The 27,082-nt window shown below is 47.2% G+C and overlaps 1 protein-coding gene across 2 annotated transcripts in view; it reads right to left on the reverse strand.

The window, feature by feature from the left end:
- USP10 (ubiquitin specific peptidase 10) overlaps nt 1-27,082 on the reverse strand; it is a 201,214-nt gene that overhangs the window by 38,812 nt on the left and 135,320 nt on the right. For both annotated transcript variants that reach the window (XM_029608088.1, XM_029608089.1), the window contains exon 11: nt 6,785-6,950. In XM_029608088.1, the coding sequence (XP_029463948.1) occupies nt 6,785-6,950 (166 nt within the window). The remainder of the gene's footprint in view (nt 1-6,784; nt 6,951-27,082) is intronic.

A 27,082-nucleotide genomic window follows, 5' to 3' on the forward strand; every position in this document is an offset into this window, starting at 1 on the left:
TTTGTCAATCAGGCCTACCACATCTTCTAGGTTCACCGTGATTTGATTCAGTCCATCTGAATCATTACCCATGAAAACCTTCTCCATTACGGGTACCTCCCCAACATCCTCTTCAGTAAACACAGAAGCAAAGAAATCATTTAATCTTTCCGCGATGGCCTTATCTTCTCTGAGTGCCCCTTTAACCCCTCGATCATCTAACGGTCCAACTGACTCCCTCACAGGCTTTCTGCTTCGGATATATTTAAAAAAGTTTTTACTGTGAACTTTTACCTCTACAGCCAACTTCTTTTCAAATTCTCTCTTAGCCTGTCTTATCAATGTCTTACATTTAACTTGTCAATGTTTATGCTTTATCCTATTTTCTTCTGTTGGATCCTTCTTCCAATTTTTGAATGAAGATCTTTTGGCTAAAATAGCTTCTTTCACCTCGCCTTTTAACCATGCCGATAATCGTTTTGCCTTCTTTCCACCTTTCTTAATGTGTGGAATACATCTGGACTGTGCTTCTAGAATGGTATTTTTTAACAATGACCACACCTCTTGGACATTTTTTTACTTTTGTAGCTGCTCCTTTCAGTTTTTTTCTAACAATTTTTCTCATTTTATCAAAGTTTCCCTTTTGAAAGTTTAGCACGAGAGCCTTGGATTTGCACACTGTTCCTTTTCCAGTCATTAAATCAAATTTGATCATATTATGATCACTATTGCCAAGCGGCCCCACCACCGTTACCTCTCTCACCAAGTCCTGTGCTCCACTGAGAATTAGATCTAAAATTGCTCCCTCTCTCGTCGGTTCCTGAACCAATTGCTCCATAAAGCTATCATTTATTCCATCCAGGAACGTTATCTCTCTAGTGTGACCCAATGATACATTTACCCAGTCTATATTGGGGTAATTGAAGTCTCCCATTATTACTGCACTACCAATTTGGTTAGCTTCCCTAATTTCTCTTAGCATTTCACTGTCCATCTCACCATCCTGACCAGGTGGACAGTAGTATACCCCTATCACTGTAGTCTTCCCTGACACACAAGGGATTTCTACCCATAAAGATTCAATTTTGTATTTAGTCTCATGCAGGATGTTTATCCTGTTGGACTCTATGCCATCCCGGACATAAAGCGCCACACCTCCTCCCGACTGCTCCTCTCTGTCATTGCGATATAATTTGTACCCCGGTATAGCACTGTCCCATTGGTTATCCTCTTTCCACCATGTCTCTGAGATGCCAATTAAGTCTATGTCATCATTTACTGCTATACATTCTAATTCTCCCATCTTACTTCTTAGACTTCTGGCATTAGCATACAAACATTTCAAAGTTTGTTTTTTGTTTGTATTTTTATTCTGCTTTTTAATTGATAGGGATAAGTTAGAATTTTTTTTAGCTCAGGTGAGTTTTTAGTTACAGGCACTTGGACTACTTTTCTAATTATTGGAACCTCACTGTCGGGATGCCCTAATTCTAATGTATCATTAGTATCCTTTAAAGATACCTCTCTCCGAACCATGCGCTGCTGCGCGATTGTCGGCTTTCCCCTTTGTTCTAGTTTAAAAGCTGCTCTATCTCCTTTTTAAAGATTAGCGCCAGCAGTCTGGTTCCACCCTGGTTAAGGTGGAGCCCATCCCTTCGGAAGAGACTCCCCCTTCCCCAAAAGGTTCCCCAGTTCCTAACAAAACTGAATCCCTCTTCCTTGCACCATAGTCTCATCCACGCATTGAGACTCCGGAGCTCTGCCTGCCTCTGGTGACCTGCGCGTGGAACAGGGAGCATTTCAGAGAATGCTACCCTGGAGGTTCTGGATTTAATCTTTCTACCTAAGAGCCTAAATTTGGCTTCCAGAACCTCCCTCTCACATTTTCCTATGTCGTTGGTGCCCACGTGTACCACGACAGCCGGCTCCTCCCCAGCACTGTCTAAAATCCTATCTAGGTGACGCGTGAGGTCCGCCACCTTCGCACCAGGTAGGCATGTTACCAGGCGATCCTCACGCCCACCAGCCACCCACCTATCTACATTCCTAATAATCGAATCACCAACTATGACGGCCGACCTAACCCTTCCCTCCTGGGCAGCAGGCCTTGGGGAGATATCCTCAGTGCGAAAAGACAATGCATCACCTAGAGAGCAGGTCCTTGCTACAGGATCCTTTCCTGCTACACCTGGTTGGTGCTCTCCCATTATGAGACCTTCTTCCTCCAAGGCAGCACCAGGGCTGCCAGTCTGAAGTTGGGACTTGACTACTATGTCCCTGAAGGTCTCATCTATATACCTCTCTGTCTGCCTCAGCTCCTCCAGGTCTGCCACTCTAGCCTCCAGAGATCGGACTCGTTCTCTGAGAGCCAGGAGCTCTTTGCATCGCATGCACATGTACAACTTCTCACCGGTGGGTAAAAAATCATACATGTGACACTCGATGCAAAAGACTGGGAAGCCCCCCTCTTGCTGCTGGACTGCTGCCTTCATCTCAATTTTGATCAGTTCCTAGTTAAGTTTTAGGTTGCTATGGGAGTAGGAATGTGTCTAACTTCCTTTAAATGTATTAGTGAATTCACTATATGTCTGGTAGTGGCCTACCGGGGTCTGATCGAATTCTCAATAAAGTTTTTGTTGATGGTTTTTGGTTTTTTTTTTTTGTGAAAGTGGCACCTGCCTATAAATTAAGGGATGAGCTAGGGGGGTGGGTGGGCGAGGGGTGGGAGGGTTGGGAAATACAAACAGTCTAACTTCAGTTAGTCAGCCTGAGTGACTCACTGCTCCCTTGATTAACAAATGTTGGTCCCTATTCAAACCTAATCACACTACCTCAACACCTTTCCAAGGTGAGTAACTGAGCTGAACTATTCAACTTTTTTACTTTGGTATATACTGCTCCTAGCTTATTTCTAGCTTCTGGCTACTTTTTTGTGGGGGGGTTTTTTTGTGGGGTTTGTTTTTTTTTTCAATACAATGCACTCAGTTAGTATTAAAAAACAAACAGTCAGCTCTTTAAAAGTCTGGAGAACACTCAGTTCTGCAGACTTTTAAAAATAAACACACTATCTACTGCTACCTTATTGACTGACTAAAAATACAAACAGTCTAACTTGTTTATTCACTGCCTACTTACTGCTACCTTATTGACTGACTAAAAATACAAACAGTCTAACTTGTTTATTCACTGCCTACCTACTGCTACCTTATTGACTAAAAATGCAAACAAACTTGTTTATTCACTGCCTTTCTGACTATTAAAGGCACAAACACACAAACACACTAAATAATATTCCCAAATAATTAACTTTGCCCCAATACTTTTAAAAAAGTCAATGTCCCAAGCAAAAACTTACTGATTCCTTTCAGCCACCAGCAAGGTGATCCTCTCCTCTCAGTGTTTCCACATCAACACACCAAGACAGCTCTTGGTTGTGTTGATGACCCATCCGAGGTTCTCCAGTAGATTCTTGACTCTGGTGGTCATCTGATGACTTTCCTCTGGAGATTTTGCCCTGATCAGCCAATCGTCCAGATAAGGGTGTATGAGAATTCCTTCTTTCCTCAATGTCTCCGCCACTACGACCATGATTTTGGTGAACGTCCGAGGGGCCCGAAGGGTAGCGCTCGGAACTGTCCAGGATCATGAAGTGTAGGAAGCGATGATGATCGTGATGGACCGGTATGTGCAGATAGGCTTCTGACAGGTCCAGGGAGGTCAGAAATTCTCCCGGCTGTACTGCCCTTATGACCGAACGTAGGGTTTCCATGTGGAAGTGTGGTACCCTCAGGTAGCAGTTGACCGACTTGAGGTCCAGGATGGGCTGGTACGTTCCCTCTTTCTTGGGGACGATAAAATAGATGGAATAGTGCCCAGTATTTCGTTGGTGCATGGGCACTGGTGTTATAGCCTTTAAGGCAAGCAATTTGGTCAGTGTGGTTTCCACTGCCGTCCTCTTGGAGGGGGAGTGGCAAGGAGATTTCACAAATTTGTCTGGAGGGATGCTGTGGAAGTCCAGAAAGTATCCCTCTCTAATGATGGTTAGGACCCACTTGTCCGACGTTATCTCGACCCCTCTTTGGTAGAATAGGGCAAGCCTGCCCCCTATGGCTTCTTCCTGTGGATGGGTCTGTTAATTCTCATTGTTGGGTGCAGATGGGGCCTGGACCTGAGCTGGCTCCCCTCTTGTGTTAGTTCCGAAAGGACTGGCCCCTGCCTGCGGGGCGAGGTGCTTGGTATGTATTCTTGTATGGTCTAAAATGCTGTGGTCCTCTGTCCCTGGATGTTTGGGGAGAGGAGCGTTGGCTTCTCTTGTGCTTGTCCTCCGGTAACAGAGGTACTGGAGATTCGCCCCATTTGTCGGCTAACTTCTCTAGTTCACGTCCGAATAGGAGGGTTCCTTTAAAAGGCATTCTCGTGAGTTTCGTCTTGGAAGTCACGTCGGTTGACCGTCTTCAGAGCCAGCGTTGCCTTCTGGCTGCCACAATGGATGAGACGCCCCTGGCTGAGGTGCGCACCAGGTCGGAAGTCGCATCCGTGAGGAAGGATATTGCTGGTTCTAATGTTTCGACCGGCGTGGTAGTGTTCCTGTCCAGTGACAAGCATGTGCGTGTCACCACGGCACAGCAGGCAGCGATCTGCAGTGTCATAGCTGCTGCATCAAATGACTGTTTACGGATGGATTCCTGACGTCTGTCTTGGGCATCCTTGAGTGCCGCTCCTCTTCGACTGGAATGGTGGTGCGCTTTGTGACAGCGCAGACTATGGCGTCCACTTTGGGAAACACCAGGAGTTCTTTGGCTGAGGGTTTCAGTGGATATAGGACTTCTAGGGCCCGTCCTCCCTTGAAACTGGCTTCTAGAGCATTCCATTCCAGGTCGATCAGTTGTTGTACAGCTTGCAGCAATGGGAAATGGCGTGAAGCCTGACGGAGCCCGACCAGAAGAGGGTTTGTCTTTGGCTCCACTGTGGTGCTTGTGCCTGGGATGGCCAGCTCCTTCAGGCTCAGGGACACGAGGTCTGGTAGCTCGTCTTTGGAGAAGAAACGCATCATGGTTCGGTATGGTTCCGTTCCTGGAGGGATTTCCCCTTCCTCCAGGGAGTCTTGGTCTTCCTCCGAGGTGTCAGTGTCCCCTAAGGTTAGGCTTTTGTCCAGGGAAGGCACGTCTCTGGGTGGCCGAAAAGAGCCTGGGAGGTTTGGGTCCTCTGGTGGAGGCTGTGCCTGTGTCACCGGTGACGCCAATTGCCCCTGGATGAAGGTTTGCAGACCTTTAAAGAATTCCAACCAATTGAACCCAGCGGTGTTCCTCGAGGGCCCCATCTGGAGGGCCGAGCTGGGGATAGAGAGGTCCGGGGTACCATCGGTGAATCCAGATTCCTGTACTGGCTTGGGGGGGACCTTGCCCTGGTTCTCCCAGAGCCGTCTCGCACTGTAGGCACAGGGCAGTAGCCTCTTCATGCTGCACAGCTCTTATGTGGCAGGCTGGACAGAGCTTGTGCTTTGGCTTTCTTGGCCGGTGGTGCCATGGTTTGTGCACGTAGGGGCGTTCAAACCCGGTCTGTGTGTTTATATGTGCGTGCCGGGAGGCTTAGATATGCACTCCGGGTGTGCCAAGGGTGTGCATGCAGGTTGAGAAGCTATGCGTGCAGGCCGGTATGTGCGCTTATGGGGACACGCGCCACTGTGCACGCAGCCGAACTTGTGCGCCCGGCGTTGTTGCGCACGCCGCTATGCGCATGGCACCTATGCGCACAAGTATGTTATGCGCCTGGCTCAGTTAGGCGATCAGTACGGCGATCAAGGGGGGGGAAATGGCGCCGGTGACCATGCTAATAAGATGGCAACCCCCCTCCTCCGGAGGGTCTCCACGTGGGAGTACCCTCGAGCCAGATCGGGGTCTAGCCCGGAGACTTAAAGTTTTGTACCTTACCTTGTCTTGGCGTTTCCCGGTCTGGTGCCGGGAGGTCTCCGGCTGTGGGGGGAGAGGGAAATTACCTTCACCGCTGCGCTCGGTCTTGCACCTGCTGCCTCTCAGCCACTCCCGTTCCTGGTTGCTAAGTCCACGCCGTGAACCGGCTACCGGACCAAGGCTTACCTCTGAGGGATCTCGAAAATCACCTCAGGAATTCTCGACTGGGGAAGGGACTCTTCGGTATCACCGCAGGAGAGTGGGGCTCGTCTCTAGAGGTAAGATTATTTCTTCTTCGTTTTGGAATTTTGGTTTGGATTTTCTAACGCTGTGCAAGCGTGTGTATAGTCCCAAACTGCTAAGGAGACGGAGAAATAATGAAGAGCAGAGCTTCCTGCACGGGTATATGTAGTGCTGACGTCAGATTGAAATCTGACGCCGTCTCCAACTGCTATCAGGAGCACACTATACCCAATGGTCTTGAGTCCATCTGCTACACACTAGGAAAGCAATGTTTCACGCACATAAGCATCATCTGTCAGGTGTGTCATGACGGAAAAAAGGTTAAGAACCACTGCCTTATAATACAGAAGGGCCAAAGTAGAAGCTAATAGGAAAGGGAGTGAGATAACAGTGGAAGAAGCCAGCAATCTATCTTGGATACAAACTCATTGAACCCTCAAATCAATGAAAGAAGGCACGATGAGAAAGCCAATGCCTGAAACTTACCAAAGTCCTAATAACATCTCAAAATGACAGCATACCTCAAAATGAAGTATCAGCATGGGTCTCTTGTTTGGCCAATTGGAGGAAAGCAAGGTTATGAGCTGCATAAAACCCACTTTATACAAGATGGCATTAGAGGAGTGTATAAAACTAAGTGGAAAAGAACATACCTCTTGTTTGGTTTTTGTGGTGTAACCCTGGACAGATTCTCGAGCCACCAGGCTTTCCAGAGCATCCTGGACAGTACGGATCTTGTCTGACTGAATATCCAATTGAAGAGTAAAAAATGGTTGTAGAGTGGCCGACTCCTTAGAGCTCTGCTGGTAAACTACAGACCTAAAGCAAATGAAAACTGTCTTAAGAATGACAACTCAGCATAATTCCCAAAACTACATTACAAACATGTGTAAATCTTTTACAGCAGAAAACTAGTACAATAGATTTTACCTTGCAAAATTATCCAAACTTTAAAAGAAAACACACAAACTCAAATAGGCATCTTACAATTTTATATCTGTTTTTGTTTTGTTACATTTGACACACTGCTATGACCACCAACTGCATATAAAAACATGGAAACTGTTTTGCGAAGCTACCTAAAAATATTTACTTTTCTAACACAGTGGCTTCAAAAACACACTGTGTGCATTCCTATCTCCTTCTAAATCCCTGCCACTATGACATCAGAGATGACATTGCTAAAGCCGGAATTAAAAATCTCAATGTGAGTGGTCAGAGCAAGGCCAGGCAATGTCATCAGTACATGTGCCCTGTAGGATCTGCTATTTTTTTTCTGATTTCTTTCCCAACTGTTGGAGCAGCACAATCAGATACAAGCAAACCTGAAAGTCAATGACTCATTGTACACAGTGAAATACTTCAAATGTATATGTTCAACTGAATTACCCTGAAGAAAATGACTAATCTGCTTCAGGGCCACACTAAGGCATCACTGATGAATTCACGTAACTGTATTAACCAATCCATCGCTCATGTTGCATAATGTAATTTAGTTCTAAGTAATATAGCTGTGCCCCATAGTGCAGTGAAGTCCCTTAAAGAAGTTCAAAAGAACACCAAATGTTCCAACCAACACAAGGCTGTGCACACTGCTCCTTCTGACATACTGGTGTGACACAGTGGGAAGTTTTCCTTAAACATGATATGGTGTTCTCAAGAATTCTTGGCTGTGTTTATGGTGTGCTGAAGAAAATCTATTTGAAAAATAGAACAAACCAATCCCCTCACCCCCCTCCCCCCCCCCCAAAAAAAAAATCCATGCTTGCAGCATGCATGTAAAAAGTATCCAACTGCATGCAGTAAGAAAACCTCCACCAGTGTATGGGGCCGATGCAAAAAAAAAAAACAAAACACAGAAAGTGGACGCTGAAAAGTCAGTGCCCGCATGGCGCCCACAAGGAGGGCACCGTGCTATATTATAATTAGGGGGTCGCGTTAGCAAGGAGGCGGTCTGCCGTTTATGAACACCGACAAACAGCAGTCCGCTGGTTGTGAAAACCGACCAATAGCAGTCTGCCAGTTATGAAAACAGACGCCGAGCTTATCGGCATCAGTCTTCTTAATGTGGCCGGCTGAGGGGTTTTTTTTGTTTTGTTTTTTTTTAAACTTTTAAAAGAAGTCTGAGACGCACATTTATTTTTTTGCATTTGGAGTGAATGAATAATAGCCTCATTCACATGCATTTGCATGTGATGAGCGCTATCCCATTCACTCCGTGTCGGACGCGCGTTAAATAAGCGTTAATCCCCTTACTGCATTAGGGGGTGGATTAGCGCCTATTTAACCCGCGTCCAACTGCAGGTTATACAGTGCGCTCAGCTGAGCGCACTGTATTGCATCGGCCCCTATATGGGGAAAATAAAATACATAAGGGATAGCATGCTACAAAACAGCAAGTGCAAACATTCCAGCCTGTCCAACATCAATCAAGCCTTAAACCAAATCGTTCACACACACTGATTTCTCACCTACGCTTCATTTTCAGGTTTATTCTATGCTCAACAATATCAGATACCTCATCTTATACAGGATGCATTTCTCAAACACATTATCTAACAGAAGACTGTGACAAAGTGGGGCAAAAAATAGGCCAGGCAGGAAGACCTTTGGTTCACTCTGAAGCCACAATATCTGATGGATGACAGGTACTCTATTTCTTAAGAGATGGTGCAGGAAATAAGGAAACGGCAACCAGCAGCTTGCAGAATGAATAAAAGTTAAGCATCTGATCTGCCAACTCCAACTTGTTTCTTCCCCCTCCCATTTTGAGAACCTCTAAGCCCCATTTGGCCCACCCAGTTATTCCTTACCACACTCTATTGTAAGCAAGTTGTTTCTTCATGCCTAAGACTGAACTGGAAAACAGTCATCTGATTTAGGTTTTTGATTGTCAATCTCCTGAAACAGGGATCCAGTGTTCTCTGACTGGATGCAAAATCCCCCACCTCAACCCCCTCTGATGTTCACAGAGTCATGAGAGCATTCAAGTTTTCAGAAACCAATGAAGCGGACAATTCACAACGTTTTGACAAAGCAATTCTAGTTTGGATCCACACCAAAGGTGCTCACAATCCCTATGATCAGTGTTTAAAAAAAAAATAAATTATATATATATATATATATATATATATATATATATATATATATATATATATATATATGTATGTGTGTATATATATATATATATATATACACATACATATATATATACATATATACATATATATATACACACACACACATATATATATATATATATATATATGTGTATATATATATGTATGTGTATATATGTGTGTGTGTGTATATATATATATAAACTGAGCTGCATGAGCTAAGTGCACTTAAGTGCAGCACTTAAGTGCAGCACAAAGATCACAAAATGAAGTCACTCCAAGACTTGCACGGTTTATGAATTTTTTTTTTTACTATAGGATTCCCACACCTTTGGCTGTCTTTTACTCTTTCAAATAAATCTAATACCAGACAACTTTTCGTTTTGCTGCCACTGAAGTGCAGGCTGCAATAATAGAAAAGTTTGACAGTGTGCAATACAAGAAAATAAGATAGGAGGGGGAACAAACATGACCTCGAGAGGAGGAACCCTGTGGCCTTTTTCATTCTGCCCTACCACAGGAAAGACATTTTTTCCAGATACTTTTAATTCCTAATTTCCACTGTCAGTTCTCAATGTGAGGACCAGCAAGATGAAGGCTAAGATGCATGCCACTTGGAATTTATTTTTTTTCACTACAGCTGATATCTGAGCAGCACTGGTGCAGGGACTGTTAGAGCAGGTATGGGAGTAGGACACCTTGGTGTCAATCCTTCAGCTGGCCATGAGCTGTGTTGTTGGGGGTGGCTGCCTCACCAGAGGGAGCAGGAGAGAGAACGAGATCAGATATTGGCCACACTTTTGGTGGAGGCCTCAGATCAGTGTTATGTGCTGGTGGTTTCTCTTTCATAGCTATAGGGGTAGAATCATGGGCGGGGGGGGGGGGACGGTTGAGAAGATTTTGGTGGTAAATTCTGATGTGATGTGGACTGAAGCTATGGAATCAGAAGTCTGGCTGTGGAGAACACAGCATGTTGCAGCCCAGTTGTGCCACAGAGCAGGGAGATAGTGGACCGAAAGAACCTGCTGCTAGCTGTAAGTTTGGAGTCTCAATACTGCAAGGACATCATATTTTTTAATATTTGGTGATAACACTTGTACTATTTGTGTTTGATGAGTTCCTTGGGCAATGGCCTTAGATTTGGTAGTAATCCACTCCCCCCCCACCACTGATCTATAGGATACTGATGTTGTGGAGTCCTGGATTTTGGAACCTTTAAGTGATACAACTGACTTCGGTGGGGACAGGGTGATTTGCATTTTATTTTTTAGAATTTCTTTTCTCCTTTTCACCTATTCTTGATAGCCCTAGCAATATTCAGAAGGAACGTGCATGATATCAATTAGCCCAAGAGAAAAGGGTTCTTCTGATTTCAGGCCAATGGATAGACACAAAACAGAGTAAAGCCACATCACCTCTGGGAGGACTTACAAGGTCCCAAAATGGATTAAAAAGTACAGCTCAGAAAAACACGATCGATGCTGCATTCACAACAGTGGTTCTTCCATTAGCTTAACTAAAGGAAACCAATATAGTAAGGGATATAATATGTAGTATCAAGAAAAGAAAACTGAAGAGATTTGAGGTAAGTGGAATGTAAGGAGACAGGATAATCGAAATGTTTACTTGAAAGTAACAGTAAGATGTGTAAGCACTGCAAACCCAGAGTAAACCTTACACAAATTCGAAAATTTAGAGAACATTAAAAAGCATAATCACTTGTGGTTTGTGGTATTAAAGATACAGCCGGCTCACTGGCTGCAAAAGCCCTCTCTTACACTCAAACTCATACACTGGAGGGAGTTCCCAAAATCCTGCCTGATAAATTTATATCCAATTCTCGAGTAAATACTTTGAGACAATTACCGGAGTCTGATGATAAAAAACACAGTTTCTAGGATGATGTTATTGGATAGATTTATATGTGAGTAGGTGACGTGACTGCTGTGAAGCAATATGAAGATGCAGAAATTTGTGTGTTCCCAGATACATCAAGACCCACTTGGAAACACAACAAAGATTCTAATAATGATATAGGAAATTCTATATTTGAAAAGGATGTCTCTTCTCTCTTCTCGTAAATACCAGATTTGGGTTTCAGGAAAGTACTGTATTTTTCGCTCCATAAGACGCACTTTTTTCCCCTAAAAGTGAGGGGGAAAATGTCTGTGCGTCTTATGGAGCGAATATAAAAAAAAAATTTAATTAACTACAACCCCCCAACCTCTTAACCCCCCCAAGACTTGCCAAAAGTCCCTGGTGGTCCAGCGGGGGTCCTGGGAGTGATCTCCCCCTTTTGGGCATTCAGCTGCCAGTAATCAAAATGGCGCTGGTAGCCCTTTGCTCTTACCATGTGACAGGGGCTACCAATGCCATTGGTCGGCCCCTGTCACATGGTAGAAGCAATGGATGGTCCCCGAACTATCCCGCATCTACAGGATCCTCAGAATGCCCCAGCGCCCCATGCCCAATGGTTGGCTGTGCCCTCTTGGCAAATGCCGGAGTCGAAGGAGCCGTATCAAGGAACCCCTCTGCGCACTTCCCCAAGTCTTGTGAAGGCACAATAGGCCTGGTGCAAAAAAATGAAAATCAGCAGAAAATTCACCCTGGGGGCCCCACTGGGTGAAGGCTGAAGGCACCCCAAAGTCCTTGGGCCCAGGACCCTATTGCATAGGAGATTCCCAAGATGGCCACTATCTCAGAGGGCTGTGGGTTAGCAAACCTTGAGTCAGGCCCCTCTGAGCATGACATGCCAAAAAAGGAAGCGAGAGGGGAGGTGGGAGCAAGGCCCACCACAGAGCACTCACCAAGGACCTCTCCAGAACATGCACACCAGATAAATTGACCCCTTTTCTGCAGTGGCTTGAAGCACACCACGGTTCTCTCCATCTCGCCTCTCCTCCGAAAGGAGGCGGACCACCTGATTGTTCCTCTGTAAGGCATACAATGCTTGCTTCCCACTTCAGCCCCCAATACTGTTTCCCTGAGTAAAGACTTTCCTCACACTTTTTTTTCTTTTTTAAAGGACCAACCTGCTGGTCAATCATGAGGTGTGGGGGGGGGGGGGGGGGGGACTAACCAAGAGAGGAAAGAGCGAATTTCAGGAGGAAAGAGACAAAGAAAACCCCGTCTAAGAATGCAAACAGGAATGACACTTATCTTAAAGCAGTCTTTTATTTTATTTTTTAAACTCTGCTCCTCCAACCCTGCTCAACCAAACACCCCCTTAGGAGCTGAGAACATATCAATGGTCTCATACTGCTGGTCTAAGCCAATGGCTTGGCCCAGGGGTCTGATCTCAGATCCAACGACAAGCTGTTGCACCAACCCAGCCCTACCATCTGCTGGAGGCAGAAAATACTGGATCTCTGCTGCTAGCATCACTTAAGTAGTGGCTGTGATGTAGAGGAAATCTGTAAAGTCTGCCTCCATCAGCTGGTAGGGGATATAACCCATTTGTTAGGGCTGGACTGGTGCAGCAAGACTAGATGGAAGGCTGATTTAGATTAGATGAAGCACTGCATCACCCTCTGCAAAGTTCCTTCTACCTTTTTCAATGGCACAGGATCTCCCACAAAGTGGAAGGAGTCTGTGGAGGACAGGGGTATCTATTTCAGCACAGCCACTCTTGGAATCAGTTAAGAGGAAATCCTCAGAACACAGTATGGAAAGCAAGTGCTTTTTAAAAGGCTGATTTCTTAGAGGTTTACATGCACATTTCTCCACCCCTCATAGAACTGGCTAGCTTTTTAACATTAAACTACAATATACTTAGGGAAGCTAACAAAATCAGCAGCACAATAATAGGTGATTCAATTACCCCAGTATTGACTGGGTGAATGAAGACAGTCTAGGGAAGTAACGTTCCTAGTTGAAAAAGAACTGCTTCATGGAACAGCTGGTACAAGAACCAACAAGAAGGGAAAGCAGATTCGCTTACCTGTAACAGGTTTTACACTAGGACAGCAGGATGTTAGTCCTCATAGATGGGTGACATCATCAGATGCAGCCCGGCACACTGAGCATGCCCAGCATGCCACTCACCACTCAGGCTCCCTCTTCAGTCTTGTAACATAGAATTCACGAGCATAAAAATAAAACAAAAACACAGGAGAACCCAATTCCGAAGGGTGGCAGGTGGGTTTCCTGAGGACTAACATCCTGCTGTCCTAGGAGAACACCTGGTTACAGGTAAGCAATTCTTTCTCCTAGGACAAGCAGGATGGTAGTCCTCACAGATGGGTAATACCAAGCTACAGGCTGCTCCTGGCAACAATCATGACTAACAGGCACTGAACCGGGTGCCAACAGGCACAAAAATAACTGCAGACCTGTTGGTAAATAGGGAGACAGCCTGAACCCAAACAATGAACCCTAGGTAGGGAGAGTTGGGTTTAAACCTGGAAGAGATTGCAAAGGACAGATTGACCAAAGCTACTGTCATGTCGACCATCCTTGTCCAAGCAGTAGTGGGCAGTGAATATGTGTAGGGAACTCCACGTTGCAGCCACGCAAATTTTGGCAATGGGAACCGCTTGCGGTGGGCAACTGATGCCGCCATGGCTCTCACAGAGTGGGCTTTAACATGGCTTCCAAGCTAAAGGCCCGCCTGCACATAGCAAAAGGAGATACAATCCGCCAGCCAGTTTGACAGAGTTTGTTTGCCCACTGCAACGCCCAGCCTGTTCCTGTCACAGGACATAAAGAGCTGCGAGGACTGCCTGTGACCTGCTGTGTGTTTGGACTTTACGAGTGCTATCTCAGACTATGCAGAGCTTGTTCTCCTTGGAGAGAATGAGGCCTCAGAAAAAAGATGGGATAGATGATGGACTGATTAAGATGACAATGAGTCACCACCTTAGGCAGGAACTTAGGGTGCATACGCAGGACCACCCTATCATGAAAGAATTTCGTGTAAGGCAGATACGTAACCAATGCCTGAAGCTCACTAACCCTGCACACCGAAGTGATCGCCACCAGGAAGAGAATCTTCCAGGTCAGGAACTTAAGATTGTAGGAGCACAAAGGCTCAAAAGGCTGAAAAGGGACCTCAACAATACTATGTTGAGGTCCCAGGACACAAAAGGAGACCAAGGGGAGGCTTCAGCTGAATTAAACCCCGCAAAAACCACCCCACAATGGTTTGTGCAGAGATGGGCATACCACCCACACCCTGATGGCACTCAGGTGTACTCTATCAGAGTTGGTTTCTAACCCAGCCTCCAAGAGGTGCCACAGATAGTCAACCTCTGAGTGGGGCAGGCAAAGGGATCCAAGCCATGACCCTCGCACGAGATGGAGAACCTCCTCCACTTCAGTTGATAAGACTTCCTGGTGGAAGGCTTCCTGAAAGCTACCAACACCTGAGATATATCATCAGAGATGTCCAGGGGCTGCAGGACTAGGCGCTCAACATCCAAGCCATCTAGGCTAATGCTCAGAGGTTTGGATAGTGCAGTCTGCCCCGATCCTGTGTGATCAGATTGTGAGAGGCCCCAGATGGATGGGTTCTCTGTCTAACAGGTCCCGAAGGAGCAGGAACCAGAACTGTCTGAGCCAATAAGGGGCCATGAGAATCATGGTCCCCTGGTCCAGCAGGAGCTTCAAGAGAGTCTTCATGACCAGCGGAAGAGGAGGATACGCATACAGGAGACCTGTGCCCCAATGTTGGGCAAAGGCGTCAAAGCTGGAAGTCTGTGTTCTGAACAGGGAGCCGAATGTGCTCACTTTGCAGTTGTAGGGGGAGGCAAAGAGATTCACCTCCGGAGTTCCCAACCAGCGGAAGATTTGGGCTGTCACTGCTGGATCCAGTGACCACTCGTGTGCCCGGAACGCTAGACTCAGATGGTCCACCACATTCTTTGTTCCAGTTAGGTACATCGCTCTCAGAAGCATGCCCTGCAACAGAGCCCAGGACCAAATCTGTATTGCCTCTTGACAGAGGAGGAACAACCCAGTACCTCCCTGTTAGTTGATGTACCACATTGCTACCTGATTGTCTGTCCAGATCAAGACTGCCTTGTGGGACAAACAGTCTCAAAATGCCCAAAGGGAACAGTGAATCACTTGAAGCTCCAGGAAGTTGATCTGACAGATTCCTGAGCTGTCCACCAACCCTGAGTGTGGAAGTCTTCCATGTGCATCCCCCAACGCAGAGAGGAGGAATCGGTAGTAAGCACCACTTGAGGCAGGAAAATCTTAAAAGGGACCCCCTGCTCCAGGTTGGACAGATCCTCCCACCAAGACAGGGAGACCTGAAGAGGCGGAGTGGTGCAGACACATGCCTCAAGGTCCTGGGATGCCTGTTGCCACTGTGACCACAGGGCCCATTGCACCCTGCACATGCACAGGCGAGCCAAAGGGGTGACATGGACAGATGCAGCCGACGGCTGTGGACCAAGCACGCCAACCAACGACAGAGCAAGCGCCCAATTGTGGGGCAGGAACACCTTGGCCTGAACCGTGTACAGTCTAGCCTCAATGAAGCCCAGGTGTGGAGACGGGCTAAGGTGGGATTTGGGGTAACTGATGACAAACTCCAGAGATTATAGCACCTGGATGGTCAAACATAAGGAGCGAAGCGCCCCATGCTGAGTGGCGCTTTTGACCAGCAAGTCGTCTAAGTAGGGGAAGACGAGCACCCCTTGACGTCGGCGGTGTGCCTCCACCACTGCCAGGCAGTTGGTGAAGACTTGAGGGACTGACGCAAGGCCGAATGACAATACTCGATACTAAAAGTGATCCTTTCCCACCACAAAGCAAAGATACTTCCTGTGACCCAGGAAGATCGCAATGTGGGTGTAGGCATCTTTCACATCGAGGGAGCAAAGCCAGTCTCCTCTTCTTAGGAGTGGGATCAGAGTGCCCAAAAAGACCATCTTGAAGCTTTCTCTTTGAAGGAATTTGATCAAGGCTCGCAGGTCGAGAATAGGGCATAGGCCCCAGTTCTCTTTGGTATCAGGAAATACAGAGAGTGGAATCCTCTGCCCTGCTGGCAGAGGGGAATGGGATCTACCGCTTTGGCAATTAGAAGGGCGGAGAGCTCTGTCAAAAATATTTCCTGAGGAGCAAAGCTTACAATAGATGTGGGAAAGAGTCCGCAGGGACGACCCTGGAAGTTCAGCATGTACCCTCGGGCAAACGATGGCGAGGACCCACTGGTCGGACATGTCGTGGGGCCAGTGGTCTGCAAAATGATGCAGCCTGCCTTCAACCGGAAGGCAGGATGACAAGGGTATGGCAATCTGACTCACTCTCCCTCGTTCCCAGTCAAAACCCCATGGTGGGGCTCTGCTGGGGGGCTGACTAAGGCCTGTGGATCCGCTGCTGACGAGAATGACCTCTGGAACCAGCATGGGATGTGCGGGCCCGCGGGGCAAGAGGATGGTATTTCCTCTGACGATAGAAGGATTTCCTCAAGCTTTGTCTTGAGGATTTCCTGGCTGAGGATGGCAGGTCAGAAGCACTAGCCGAAAAATGCTGAAGGATCTCATGGTGGTCCTTCAATTGGGCCACCGCATCCCTGACCTTATCCCCAAAGAGATTCTCACCCGTATAAGGTAAATCTGCCAGCTTTTCTTGGAACTCTGGCCGCAGATCCGAGGCACAGAGTCAGGCCATCCTGCGGGTGCAGATACCCTCTGCAGCCCCTCTCGCTGTTTCGAAAAATTTGTAGGTGGACCTCACCTTGTATTTTCCTGCCTCCAGACCCTGCCATACTATCACTGAGAACGCCTCCTGTTGCTGTTGAGGCAGGCCTCTGACAGCTCCTGGACCTGCTTCCACAGGTTCTGGTTGTACTGGGTCATATATATAGGTGGTAGGAGGCGATACAGACAATGAGTACAGCATCCTGATACACCTTCCTACCCAGGACATCCAACATCCTGTGCTCTCTCTGCCTGGAGGAGAAGAGGTGTGGGTGCGAAGAGCGCTTGGCTTTTTTAAGGGCAGACTCTACCACAGCCGATTGGTGCGGGAGATGGAGCTTCTCAAAACCCAACGCCTGTTGGGCTGGTTAGATGGCATCCGCCTTCCAATTAACTGGAGGAATGGACACAGGGTGTTCCCAGATCCTGAGAAGCTCCTTGAAAATATCATGGACTGGGACAGTCACTATTTCCTTTGGAGCATCCACAAACTGGAGGACCTCCAGCATTTTGTGACTGTGTTCTCTTCTGTGAGGAGCTGAAATGGGATGGCTTCAGCCATGGCTCGGCCCACATGGCCTGGGACAAGAATGGCCCCCACCAGAGGCCCCTGCTTGCGGTGACAACGGTGGAGGGATTCCCCTTCACACCCTGCAGCACCCGCGGGAGACCTGAACGCTGACAAGATGGCCTCCATTCCCGCACTGAGTGGGAAGGGATCCTCTGGAGGCTGCCGCGCCAGAGAGAGTCAACCAGGCTCCCGGCACCCGCTGAACTTCTGCCCCGATCTGCTCCCCGAGGCACCCTCCCCACCAAGGAGGCAGCAGGAGCACAAGCCACCGCAGGAAACCATAGGCTGAGCAGGCCACACCACGCGGCATGGCAGAGTGAAGAAAAAACAGCGGAGCGGTAGCGAGGGGGAGCCACCTGAGAAATGGGAAGCCGGAGAACTGCCTGAGTTGACCCGAAGCATGAGCGCATCGTAAAGTGTGCCACTGGCAAGGGAAATCATATTGCTTTTTTTTTTTTTTTTTTAATATAAACTTAATGAAAATGAGCAACAAAAAAGACGACACTTCCCTGAAATGGCAGCAGGCTCTATGCGTCCCCTGCAGGGTGAGTGAGCAGGGACCCCTGGGGTCAACCCTGCCAGTCGCCAAAGGGATGAGGGCTAATCAAAAGTCCCTAACCTGAGCCCCTCTGCCTCAAATACCAGGGGGATAGTCTGCCCGGGACCTGACTACCTGGAAGGCTGGAAAGCTTAATCTTCCTCCTTTTGGAGGCTAAACTATGCTATTCACACCTTCAAAACTATCTACCCGACTGCAACCTTTGCACCTCCACCATCTGCTGGAGAGAAAGAAATACCGAGTGACTGCAGCTGGCACCTCAGGATAAGTAGCAGTGTCAGTCAAAACTTCTGCCTCCATCTGCTGGAGGGGAGACAAAACACAGGCGTCTGGACTGATCAGGGTACGTACAGGGAACTAACGCTCCATGGTGCAACCTCATCTTAAGTATTGTATGCAGTCCTAGTCACCACATCTTAAAAAAGATATAGTAGAATAAGAAAAGTACAGAGAAGAGCAATCAAAATGCTAATGGAATGGAACAATTCCCCTATTAATAAAGGCTAAAGAGGTTAGGACTCTTCAGCTTGGAAGAAAGACAGCTGAGGGGAGATATGATAGAGGTCTAAAAATTGAGTGGAATGGAACAAATAAATGTTAATCAGTTGTTTACTCTTTCAAAAAATACAAAGACCAGGAGACACAATGAAGTTATTAGTAATACATTTAAAACTATTAGAGAAAATTTTTTACTTAAAGCATAATTAAGCTCTGGAATTTGTTGCCAGAAGATGTGGTGAAAAAGGAAAATTGGTTCTTACCTGCTAATTTTCGTTCCTGTAGTACTATGGGGATCAGTCCTGACTCCTGGGTTTTGCCTCCCCCTCCAGCAGATGAAGACAGAGAAGTTTTAACTGACTCCGTCCTAGTGCCACCTAGAGTCTGTCAGTATTACACTGTACCCAAGCAGAAAGGATAAACCATAACTTCCACTGTAAAGCCCGCAAGCGTTTGTTCACAGACAGTTCCAACTCGCCCTGAGGAAGCGTTAAGCGAAACGTTAACGTTGGCGGGGACTTTTGGCACAGACTCGCTTCAGGCATAGAAAGAAAACGGCCACGAGTCTAAAAGATAAGTGCAACTATTTTCAGGACAAAGAATTTAAGAAATAATTTTGTCCCTTTGATAAAATAAACAATGATGGGCTTCAAACTAACAAATTGTTTCTGGACCAAATTCCTATAAGCAGTGTGCGGGTCAGCGGCTTAAAAATTCTCTGCTGCTGAGAAATTCTATAAGAAGTTGGTTAGCGGTTTGCCGCACCAGTGAAAATTCATTGCCTCTTTTTAGCAATGAAAATCATATGTTTTCTACCATTAAAGTAGCATAATGTGGTAGTTCTTCACGACACACTGCAACAGGAATTGAAAATTTTAATTGAAATTTCTAAAATAGAGAGACAAATAGAAACCCGTGATTGAAAATACTGGTTTTCAAATAAACTTGGTTAATTAACCTGTTTTACCAGTGCTGAGGTTTCTGTCTCTAAAAAAACAATAAATAAAATTACAAAAAATAAAAAACGTTTTAAGGTGAATCCATAAATAAAGTTGGTTTTTATTATAACTATTCCAGATATGATTTGTGGCATTGTTCACAGTTAGTTAATTTGTGAAGATCCGAATTGGAAACTAGCTGGCCCCTATTTTGTTGTTGTAACTTGTGAACCAAACCATGCCCATACTCTTACCCTGTAAAGAGGGGCATATAGTATAAGAACATTTAATAAATCAGCAGAATATGAACCACCGGCCGAGTGGACTCTCCATTTCCCCATGGGTGGGACTCTGGACTGATCCGTGGTACTACAGGAACGAAAATTAGCAGGAAAGGACCAATTTTCCTTTCCCTGTACGAACCGGATCAATCCAGACTCCTGGGATGTACCAAAGCTTCTCTAACTAGGGTGGGATTGAGATAGTCCCACTCAGATCACACTAGCGCCAAAGGAACCGGGCTCCGGGGCCAGGACATCCAGGCAGTAATGCTTGGCAAATGTGTGAGGAGATTTCCATGTAGCCGCCCGACAAATTTCCTGCGGCGACACCTGCTGACATTCTGCCCACGAAGTTGCTTGCGATCGAGTAGAATGAGCTCTGAGACCAACCGGAATCTGGCCCTGAACCAGATATGTGGAAACAATAGCGGCTCTTGAAGCTTTATGGCCCCTCCTGGAACCACTCCACAACACGAAAAGATGGTCCAATAGATGGAAATTATTCGTAACCTCCAAGTAAAGCAACACCACCCGATTCACGTCCAAATTTCGTAATTCGCTAGATTCAGAAGAAGACAATTCCAGGCCTGCAAAGGAAGGGAGTTCCACCAACTGGTCGAAAAGCAGGGAGTAGCTTGCTTGTTACGGCGGTTACTACCCCAAACCAAATAAGCCTGATACTTCATTTTCAATGCATATCCAGCGTAGCTCTCTGCTTCAACGGCAGGGGGGAATGAAGAAAAGATTATTTATATTCAGACAACAACCAACAAGGACTGAATTACATAGTCTGGGTAAACAAATAAGCATGGGTGTAGCTTGCTTGTTACAGCGGTAACTACCCCAAACCAATTAAGCCTGATACTTCAATTTCAATGCATATCCAGCGTAGCTCTCTGCTTCAACGGCAGGGGGGGAAATGTCCACATTCACACATCATACACACCCCTTAAAAACACTCTACCCATAAAATGATTAAATGCTTGCCCTCTATATATAATTCTCTTCACTTCTTTGTATCATGAATCCATCCCATCAATTAATTATTGTTGGCTCCTGCATTCAAAATTGTTGATCCCGACAAGGTTCCTTGTTTCACCCGGCTAGGGTTTCCTCAGGGGAATCTGTAACCACTTCTTGACTTGTCGCAAAATATGTTCTTTCAAAACCGAGCATCTAAAGAATACATGAACAATAAATATCTCCACAACATCATACTTATAATTCAAAACACCTACATATTCCCACGAAACCAGATCATAAATATACTTAATTCAACACTGTCCCATGTATGTCCGGAAACTCCCTCTATAAACACATAACACCAATGTTACCCACAACTTATCCATAACTTCTATGTAACTCAACTATCACAGATATCAAGAACTACACACCTGATTTCAAATAACTTTAGACCCCAAACCTTAATTAATCAAACTTCAGTCAGACTCCCGGCTGACCCGATACTCAATCACGATCTATTTCTGAAAAATACAAGAACTAAGACCTTATACTAAAACCCAATACTCATATAAACTTAACTTCACGGCCACTTTACTCACCTTACCACAGCGCACAAAAAGATACAACGATGTCAGACAGATATTGAGGCACAGAATGCCACAGTCTCTTCATAAAGATACATCAGTCACCAACCGGTAAACATACTGCACTACAGCCACATACGGCAATACTCGATCAAGTACCTACTACCCTGCTATTCAAGGCTTATAAAGAATGTACAGATCAATCACACGCAACCACCGTAACTCCATCCCCATATATTCAACTCACCTGTTACTGCGTCTTCACCTCCATTCACCTGACACACATTCCCTTGTATATAGTTACCTAGACGTATACTACCACGTCATCAAGTATCTGTACACCCACCTCCTGACGCTCACGTCCTGACAAGTAGGAGGTACCCTGCTGCTAGCAAAACCGTATTACCACTCCCATTGTCTGTACTTCCACATCAAAATTAGCATACTACCATACTCACATATCCTAAATAAATCACACTGACATCCTGGCTGTATGAAGGACACTTACACACAAAAATCTGAGTCAGTCGCCACACTTAAATGAAACTACTATACTTAACATCTCAATCCTCAGCCCCGCTGTTGCCTATTCTCCATAAAAAGCTTCCCATTCAATACCTGTGTTCAATCCCCACGGCTGGTATGAACTCCACCAAAAAATGAATTTCTGTTCTAACTGCCATAACCTTCGCGTAACATTCCCTTCAAACCCAACCCTCAACCTCTTGACAAAGAATCTTAAATCCTCAACTTGATGATTAGTCTGTCTCCAATGTGCCACCAGGGGCGCTCCTTCCTTGCCAATACGTAAGTTACTTTTATGTTCAATAATCCTCTTCTGTATTCGCCACTTAGTATGACCTATATAGAGGAGCTTACAAGGACATATCACCGCATAAACAACTTTCTCAGTTATACACAAACACTTATCCCTAATCTCAAAAGGTGCTTTATCCTCTGCATATTGAAATTGACGAATGTCCATCCAATTATTGCATACCGAACACTCATGACATCTACCTGCCTCTACTATACCATGATGGGGCTGATGGTGTCCTGTTATTAGGGATTGTATATTTTTCCCTCTCTTGTACACAAACACAGGTAACTCACTACAGCCAGGGTTCCCATTCAACATGGGCCAATACTTCAAAATAATGTTTCTGATTTCCGAACGCCTCGAAGAGTATGGGATACAGCACACCGTTCTAACTTTGTACGTTCAGCTTTAATCAATAGGGCCTTCTCTGGACAGGATTTCCTTGTCGGTGGCTCTGTCGACGCCAATGCCGAGGGCTTGCCTGGATTAGCAGACTGAGCCTTCCGATGACTGTGTCGACGCTTTTCAAGATGTTCTCCTCGGTCCTTCTCTGGAGCCGAAGAGGAAGAAGTCGATGCCTTCAGAGTAGTTGGTGCAGGGTGGACAGCACTGGTGTCGCGCTGCTGGCGAGAGGTCGATGGCACCAGCTCAGACAATGTCAAAGCACTAGATGGAGTCTGTGGCTTTGACTGAAAAAGAAACTCCATCTTCTCTGAGTGGGCCTTATGGCCCTTCGGTGTCATTTGGGCACATTTGGTTCAAGTTAAGACGTCGTGGTCCGACCCCAAACACATCCATCACAGACCCAAATATTGTCCATCACAGACCCTATGTGGGTCTGTGATGGACACTGTCCGAGAACAATCGGGGCACTGAAGAAAACCCGACACCATGGCTTCGACAAAAATTTAGCTGTGGTGCGGTCGATGGCTGGTAGGCCCTGAAGGGAAAACTCGACTGGAATCGACCACAAATGAGGGTAAAGCCTTACCTTACGTCCACAGACTACGGAATCAATAGGGGGACCCCTATGGGGTAGAATTTTAATTTTAGAAATAAGTTCCGTGAGGAAAATTCCTGTCAGGAATCTCGAGAGAGCTCCTTAACCTGCGTGGCTACTGATGCGCGGAAAAAAAAAAGACTGAAGGGGGACCCCTGCTGGATGCAGTGTTAGTGCCATGCTGGGTATGCCCAGTAGGTGCCAGTCTAAGTTCTAGAAAACCTTGACAAGTGTTCCGTGATTGGGTTCCATCCTGATGTCACCCATATGTGAGGACTACCATCCTGCTTGTCCTGTGAGAACCCTTGCTCCTTAATCTCCGCCTTTCAAAAGCCATGCCGCTAGACAGAAGTGATCTGCCTCTCTGAAACAAATGGGGCCTTGCTGCAGGAGATCCGGAGACAGACGAAATCTCAGCGGACTGTCTACTGCTAGATTCAGGAGGTCCGCAAACCATGGGCGCCTCAGCCACTCTGGCGCCACAGTATCACTTTTCCCAGATGAGCCTTGATGTGGCGCAGAACCTTGCCCACCAACAGCCACGGTGGAAACACGTACAAGAGAACGTCCCTTGGCCAGCGAAGGACCAGAGCATCTACACCTTCTGCTCCTGTCTCCCGTCGCCGACTGAAGAATCGAGGAGCCTTGGCATTGCAGTACGTCACCATCAGGTCCATAGCGGGCCTGGACCAGTGATTGCACAGGAAATGAAAAGTCTCCGTGGTGAGTTCCCACTCTCCTGGATCCAACTGGTGGCGGCTGAGAAAATCAGCCTGCACATTGTCCACCCTGGCAATGTGAGAGATCGCTATTTTGTACAGATGCTGTTCCACCCAGTTGATCAAAAGTTGAGTTTCCGTCGCCACCGGACAACTCTTGGTTCCACCCTGATGACTGATGTAGGCAACCGTTGTCGCATTGTCGGAGAATACTCTTACTGATCTTCCCTCTACTAAGGGAAGGAAGGCTGCAGAGCCAACCGCACCGCCCTGGTCGCCAACCGATGGAGCGACCAGGAGGATTCCATTCTCATCCATTGTCCTTGCACCGCTCTCCCCTGACATACTGCTCCCCAACTGGAGAGACAGGTATTAGAGGTCAGCACTATCCAAAAGGGAATTTCCAAGTCCACCCCCCGACGCAAGTTGTCCAGGCAGAGCCACCAAGGTAGACTGGAACGTGCAGAGTCCGTGAGTGGTAGGAGAAGATAAAACTGCTCGGAGAGTGGATTCCAGCGGGAGAGCAAGGCTGATTGAAGAGGACGCATATGTGCAAAGGCCCACGGGACTAGATCGAGAGTGGAAGCCATGGAACCTAGAACCTGTAAATAATTCCAGACTCTGGGACGAGGCATGGGCTGTAAAGATTCCACCTGACCGAGAACCTTGTTGAGTCTCTCCTCGGTAAGAAAGACTTGCCCAGGAGCGTGTCGAATCAAGCACCCAGAAACTCCAGGGACTGAGAAGGAACCAGATGACTTGTCTGGATTGACAACCCAACGAGCTCAACCATTGCACACTCTCTGAGCCACCGTCCAGCAAAGGTCCTCCGATTTTGCTCGAATCAGCCAATCGTCCAGATAGGGATGTACCAATATCCCCTCCTTTCGAAGCGCCGCTGTACAACCATCACCTTGGTGAACACTCTGGGCGCTGTCAAAGACCAAAGGGCAGTACACAAAACTGAAAATGATGCCCGAGGACTGCAAACCGCAGATACTTCTGATGATCCAGACAGATGGGTATGTGTAAGTATGCTTCCGTTAGGTCCAGAGACGCCAAAAATTCTCCCTTGTAGATGGACGATATCACCAAGCGAAGTGTTTCCATGCGAAACAGAGGCACCTTCAGCGTTCGATTGACACTCTTTAAATCGAGGATGGGACGGAAGATGCCCTCCTTTTTGGGTACTACAAAGTAGATGGAGTATCCACCATGCCTGAGTTCTCCTGTGGGCACCGGAACTATGGCTCCCAGTTCTTGCAGCCGTCTTAGGGTGTCTAATATCACCTGTTGCTTTTGACGGTAAGAGCACAGGGAAACCAGATAGAGTTCCCGTAGTGGCCAAGCAAAATCTAAAGCGTAGCCGTGTTCTATTATATTTAGGACCCATTGATCTGAGGTCAAAAATCAATGGGTCTCTAGAAAGAGAGACAGCCTGCCCCCTATCTTTGGTACGGAGGAGTGAACCGGTCTCGCTTCATTGTGCGGACTTGAGAGAACCACATGCTTGTGGGGCTCCGTCCACGAAAGGACTGATTCCAGGAGTGTTGCTGGGCAGGACCTTGACGGGACGAGGATCCGGAAGATCGAGACGAATGAAAACGAAGATTTCCCTGAAACTTGGCCCTTTGGGAAAAAGATACTCTTGTGCTGGGCCTGTCCTCCGGTAACTTGTGGACCTTGTTCTCTCCCAGAGACTTAATCAGGTCCTCCAATTGTTGACCGAAGAATAGTTTTCCCTTCAAAGGCAAGGATCCCAACTGAGCTTTTACAGAAACATCCGCAGACCAGTTCCTGAGCCATAGGAATCTGCGGGCAGAGACAGCTGAAACCATATTTCTCCCCCAAAGTACGAAGAAGATCATAAAGCACATCGGCGCTGTAAGCAACAGCAGCTTCCAGTCGACAGCCAGTGCTGCCTCTGCCTCAGAAAAAGATGCAGTCGATTGTAAGTGCTGCACCCAGCGAAGGCTGGCTCTCAGCGCAAAACTACTGCACATGGCTGCCCGAACCCCGAGAGCTGAGATTTCAAAAATCTTTTTAAGCTGCAGTTCTAATTTGCGATCCTGCAAATCCTTAAGTACAGTGGCTCCAGTCACAGATGATGGTCTTGTAACCGCAGACACAGCTGCATCCACCTTGGGCACTTTGAGAAGGTCCAGAGTGTCCTCTGGTAGCGGATACAATTTGTCCATAGCTCGACTGTCCTTCAACCCCAAATCTGGAGTGCCCCACTCCCGAAACAACAGGTCAGAAACAGACATATGGAAGGGAAAGATTTTGCTGGACCCCGGAGTCTGACCATCACCGGATCCACCACCCCCATCTGCGAATCTTCCGGAGGGACGTCAATCCCCAATTCTTCCAGAATAGCCGGAATGAGAAGTCCTAACATCCTTACGGAATAAACGCACCACCTTGGGGTCATCTCCCTCAACCATAGGCGTTCCTGCTTGCGTGGAAGGCTGGGACTGGGTATCCGGGTCCGCATCAGGTCCTTGTGGATCATGTGGAGGGATGTCCCCCCCATTCGAGGTATCCGAAGACTTAGTGTCCACCTGACCTGAAATAGATCGGAGAGGACGCTTAGATTTCTTGGCTCCCACCTCCGGTGGGGACTTGGGCCGCTTATGGGTCGAGCCGGAATCCTTGCTGCGAAGAAAAGACCCTGGGGCTGCCCGAAAGCCCCTGCTACCCTGTTTCTTTGCTGTTTTCCGGGCCTTAAAGGCCTTGTGGTGCAGCAATACAAAGTCAGAGGAGAATGAAGATGAAGAATCTCCTGGGACTGGACCCCCCCTCCCCCGGAGGCCCCAGGCCGTGGCGAAAAAGGTGGAGGGGAATTCCCTTCCCCCAGCGCAGCTTGTTCCTCAGCCCTGAAAACCTGCAACATTGCCTCCGTTCCCGCGCTGAGCAGGAACAGGTCTGAGGGCTTACTGCTGACATCGAGCCTCCCAGGCTCTCGCCGACGCCGTAAATCACCCCTGCAGGAAGTCTCTGCCGCCGCCTTCACTGATGAACCTTCCCCTCCCAAGAGGCAGTCAGAGCAGATCCCGGCTCTGGAGAGCTGCACGCGCTTCCGCACAACAAACAGGCCACTCCACGCGGCATCGTGAAGGGACCAAAAATAGCCCAGGAGCATGGCAGGAAAAAAGTGGTCGGCAGCACAATGTTGGTGAATTGGGGGGGGGGGGGGGGGGGGAAGGACGCTGGGCCGGCAGCGTCCGATAAAAGAACAAGATTTTTATTT

This window comes from Rhinatrema bivittatum, chromosome 7 (genome assembly GCF_901001135.1).
Source record: "Rhinatrema bivittatum chromosome 7, aRhiBiv1.1, whole genome shotgun sequence".
Classification (NCBI taxonomy): Eukaryota; Metazoa; Chordata; class Amphibia; order Gymnophiona; family Rhinatrematidae; genus Rhinatrema; species Rhinatrema bivittatum.